Source organism: Ranitomeya variabilis, chromosome 1 (assembly GCF_051348905.1).
Source record: "Ranitomeya variabilis isolate aRanVar5 chromosome 1, aRanVar5.hap1, whole genome shotgun sequence".
NCBI lineage: Eukaryota > Metazoa > Chordata > Amphibia > Anura > Dendrobatidae > Ranitomeya > Ranitomeya variabilis.
In genome coordinates this window covers 304,239,369-304,243,848 of record NC_135232.1, presented here as the reverse complement: position 1 = coordinate 304,243,848, position 4,480 = coordinate 304,239,369, and the positions used below count along the sequence as shown (strand labels likewise).

Below are 4,480 nucleotides of genomic sequence, written 5' to 3'. Positions count from 1 at the left end.
ATATATATATATATATATATATATATATATGCATAGATAGATATAGAGATATCTCTATCTATCTATATATATATACACATATCTACTGTATATATCTATACTTGTATAGCACCAGTAAATCATCATGTAAGCATTCCACCATACTACTTTTTGTATTGACTGACGTCAGGAATTAAATGACATACGATAAAAAAATTGTTGTTTTTTTTAAATAGAAATACATGATCACCTGTAAAAGAAAAGTATATGTGAAAATATATATATATAATATATATATATATAGGGTGGTCCAAAAGTAGGTGGACAGTATGTGTAATAGGGTTATGAAGGGGGAGATTTATCAAACATGGTGTAAAGTGAAACTGACTCAGTTGCCCTTACCAGCCAATCAGATTCCACCTTTAATTTTCCAAAGAGTCTGTGAAGAATGAAAAAATGAAAAGTGGAATTTGATTGGCTGGTAAGGGCAACAGAGTCAGTTTCACTTTACACCATGTTTGATAAATCTCCCCCTTCATAACCCTATTACGCATTTTATATATATATATATATATATATATATATATATATATATATATATATATATATATATATATATATATATATATAATGTTTGAGTTTAACTACATCTACAGGTCGAAACTATACTTATGACATCCAGATAACTAATTCTATCTATAAAACTACAAACTCCAGTCCACTTTGAAAGGTTTTGATTTCTATTGTGAATACGGTTCTCTACTTTCATATCTATTGTTTCAGAATCCATTGCTTTAATGGATTTAGGGTACATTTACATAATATTACTGGACAGTTGGATTCCACTTCACCTAAACCATTTTTCTTCTTTGCCTATTCCTCTAAGACACAAACATTTAGGATGAGTGGCTGGTTGAAAATAAATCTTGATTCCTTTTTGTCCCATGCATTGCTAGCCATTCAAGACTGAATCTATTCTGTTTTACTCAAAAATGAAAACTAAAACAGTTGTCATTTGGATTTGCAATGAAAGTAAGGGTCACATGAAAACCGCTTCACTTTTATGATGAAATGCTGTATCTTTTCACACCACCATATCATAATTATACAGGTTATATTGCATGGTAAAAGTCCTGAATTGCAGTGTATACGATGCTCTTGGATTAACAGACATGTGTGATCAAACATCCACATTCTTCCCAAGTCCAAGTCCATTGACATAACCCTGGTGCTGGCACTGATAACTAATTTAAGCACTTAAGCTTAATAATAGAACCAGATGAAAGGATGGAATATGTCAAGTTCAGATCTCTGCAACTATACAAAAGGTTCTGATGCAGATGTGAAGGCACAAGAAAGTCTAATAAGGTATATATATATCTGTTTTAATCATTAAAGAAATATCGTGAGCTGAAATTAAACTCAGATAATGTAACCAGTTTAACTCTCAATTTCTCATAAAAAAATAATGTCCTTGAGATTTAAAGCCATTTTTCTTTTTCTTGAACATACAAGAATGAGTAAAAAAAATCGTTCATGACAGTTAAGTGCTACGGTTTTCCCTTCAATGTATTCATTTCCTCTAGATATAATAACTGCATTCTTGGTTACATAGGGAACCATCTGCATAGTACCAGAATTTCCTTTCCTCAAGTTAAGTTTAATTTTAATGTTTTTTACTAAGAATATTTCTTCTAAACCCCACATTGCTGTGGGATTGGCTCGGATTCTTTACTTTCACATGGACTTGTGTTTTCCTTACCACAGTCAGCGGGCAAAGGATTTGCTTCTTCAACGGTGCCAGTACCTTCTTCTGTTGCACTTGTTGAAACATTTTCTTCAGCTGGTTCCTTAGGAGTTTCACTATCTGGCTTAGTTTCCTCAGGAGGCTTTGTTGGAGTCTCCTCCGATTTATCAGATGGACATTCATCTTGGGTTTTGACACTTTCTTCACATTTGTTACTGGTGACCACTTCTGTGTTCTCTTCTTTAGGTGTCTCAATGGTTTCTTTTGGTTCATCTGGGACTGTTAGATTTTCCTTGAAGCTGGCACCTTTGGTTGGAGATTTAAGGTTTTGTGCAGCATTAATGATATCAGCTTGTAGCTGTTTGGTTGAATCTACAACTTCTTCAGTTTTGGAAGCTTGTGCTTTTTCAGGAATCTCATTGAAGGATCTTACACCTCCATTTTTGTCATCGTGGTTCACATACTCTTTGTGGGAGAATGAAGAAGGGTAATAGGCAGATGCTTTATGTTTATGACTCATAATCACTGCCGCACACACTATAAATATCAGCAAGATGACCAAAGAACCCACCACTATAATGAGCAGCATGTAATCTTTTAAAAATTGAGTTACATTATCCATGAAATTGGTGCTTGTGCCATTCTCATTTTTTACAGAATTTTCTGTTGTAAGTGCAACCAGGTCAAGGCTCTCAGTAGGAGAAACTAAAGTTGTGCCTTCCCCTTCTCCACTTCCGTATTCAGACTCAGTTGTATATCGAGCCAAAGTAATGGGACAAGTAACAGCAAGGACAATACATAGGGTCATAAAGTATCCCATGGTCATTTGATGCTTCAGTCTCTGTAAAGAAGAAGATCATTGACTATTAACAAATTAAAGTGATAAAGATAAATAGTTTCCTTACATAAAACTTGAGTATCAAACATTTCAAATAAAATACATGGAAAAAAATGAATATTACTCTAAAATTCTATTGTTAGAATTTAATTGTTAATTCTTTCATTTGTATATTCATTTTAAAAGTCTATGCCTGTATTGAAAGGTAGATGGTATGGATAACAGAACAGTACAGTTACAGACCATAAAATCAATATATAGTGCCTGTCAAATAAGCTTACAAATCCACATAAGGAGAAACGTTACCCCTTAGACCCAAATCCACTGAAAATTTTTTTCCAACTCAAGCACATTTGACTAGCGGAACAAGTTCACAACTTGTAGCCCTGCCCCCCTCTGTGCCTACCACATCTGGGCTCCGTCTGCCCTTTTGTTGTAATGTACTCTCCCAAGAGACTCCAGATCCCAGGCTCACAGGTTAGGAAGGAGAAAATATTCCACATCTGGAGGAAGCCGCAGTATATGGGAGGTGCATCTAGCATTTTATTGTAGCCTTTGGATTTAGAAGCCAAGTTGAATATACAAGACAGATTTTGTGTTCCATTCTCTGAGCTTGGAATCAGCAACTTATGATGTGCTTTTTTAGAGGAATGATTGATCATTCACAATGTAAATTCTCCTATCCCCCTAAGCTAAAAACTTAAGTATATGTGTTTAGGAAACTTTGTTATAATGCAATTACTAGTAAGGTTAAAAAAAAGCAAAAGTTGATTAAAGTCATCCTAATATTGATGCATACGATGCAAATTTTTAGCATCCATTTATCTCACACCTAGAGACTATGGATAGAAATAGCTAGACTGATCCACAACATTTTCATTTGTGATTCAAAACGTATAATCCCAATTGTTCCAAAAAAAATGAATATTAGTGATAGTCAAGAAAACGAAGACTTTGTTCATATTCCCCTTTTCTTTACCGTTTTGTCTGCTTTCCCATTGTTTTTAAAGGCAATAATTGCCTAGTCTGACCATCAAAAACACTGGTTCTTGATGGAATTCAGAAATCATAAGGATTCGTTTGAGAATAATAGAGCCATAAACATGACTTAATAAGGGTAATATGAACAACAGACAATGTCTCCAGGCAATAAACACAAAAATAGTAAGAAAACCATTCATATAACACATCATACAATCCTTAGAATGTTTCGCTGGTGTAGGTACTATAAACATAGTTTTAGAGATTTTCAAGAAATATAGCACGTAATGGGTACATAAAGTGCTCAGAAAAGCAAATTCACTTACCAAAGGTTTATGAATTCCAGCTAAAAAAAAATTGCCTGCGAGCCACACGCCAGCTGTGTCTTAGGACGTGTACTTAAGAAGGACGCTGTTAAATATATACAGGCATATCCCTTCCCCTATGGCCGAGTGATTTGTTAGTCTTGAAGTCAGAGGAGAGGGAGCTTGATAACTTACTGTATGTGCCAGTCTAGTAATTTCCTGCAGGCTCTGCTGCTATGATAGCCGGTCTCCCAACTTCTTCTAATGCAGACTGTTTTCATTAAGGGAAAGAAAAGGGGGGGAGGTAAAGGCTCAGCCCTTAAAAAATAAAATCCCTCCTGCCTTTTCTGTGCATCCTTCTGGATCCAGAGGCGGAGACGTTTAACCCCCTTGCTATGAAGGGGGGAAATCGAACTCATTTACTCTGTCGCTAGTCATTTTTTACTTGGGTTATGGTTCCTTTAGATGAACTAATTGTCTCTGCAAACCATTCTTTAAATTAACTTTTAAGTATCATGTACTGTCACATCTAATGGTTAATATGTCACATTTAAAGTGAATGAAGTTTGACAATACACAGTCATAGTCTTAGCTAGTAATTGAATAAAGTGACCATTTAATTCAAAATTA

At 34.8% G+C, this 4,480-nt stretch overlaps 1 protein-coding gene across 3 annotated transcripts; it reads right to left on the bottom strand.

The window, feature by feature from the left end:
* Positions 1-564: 564 nt before the first annotated feature.
* On the bottom strand, positions 565-4,130 carry TMEM119 (transmembrane protein 119). Of its 3 annotated transcripts, none has more exons than XM_077296212.1 (2): positions 4,046-4,130; positions 565-2,567 (listed from the first exon to the last, which is right to left on the bottom strand). In XM_077296212.1, exon 2 carries the CDS (start codon positions 2,550-2,552, stop codon positions 1,674-1,676), a length of 879 nt encoding a protein of 292 aa, XP_077152327.1. In that variant the 5' UTR covers positions 2,553-2,567; positions 4,046-4,130; the 3' UTR covers positions 565-1,673. The 3 variants fall into 3 exon arrangements, with proteins under 3 accessions (XP_077152327.1, XP_077152335.1, XP_077152346.1); XM_077296220.1 differs by lacking the exon at positions 4,046-4,130 and adding an exon at positions 3,872-4,039; XM_077296231.1 differs by lacking the exon at positions 4,046-4,130 and adding an exon at positions 2,871-2,893.
* Between the last annotated feature and the right edge of the window lie 350 nt (positions 4,131-4,480).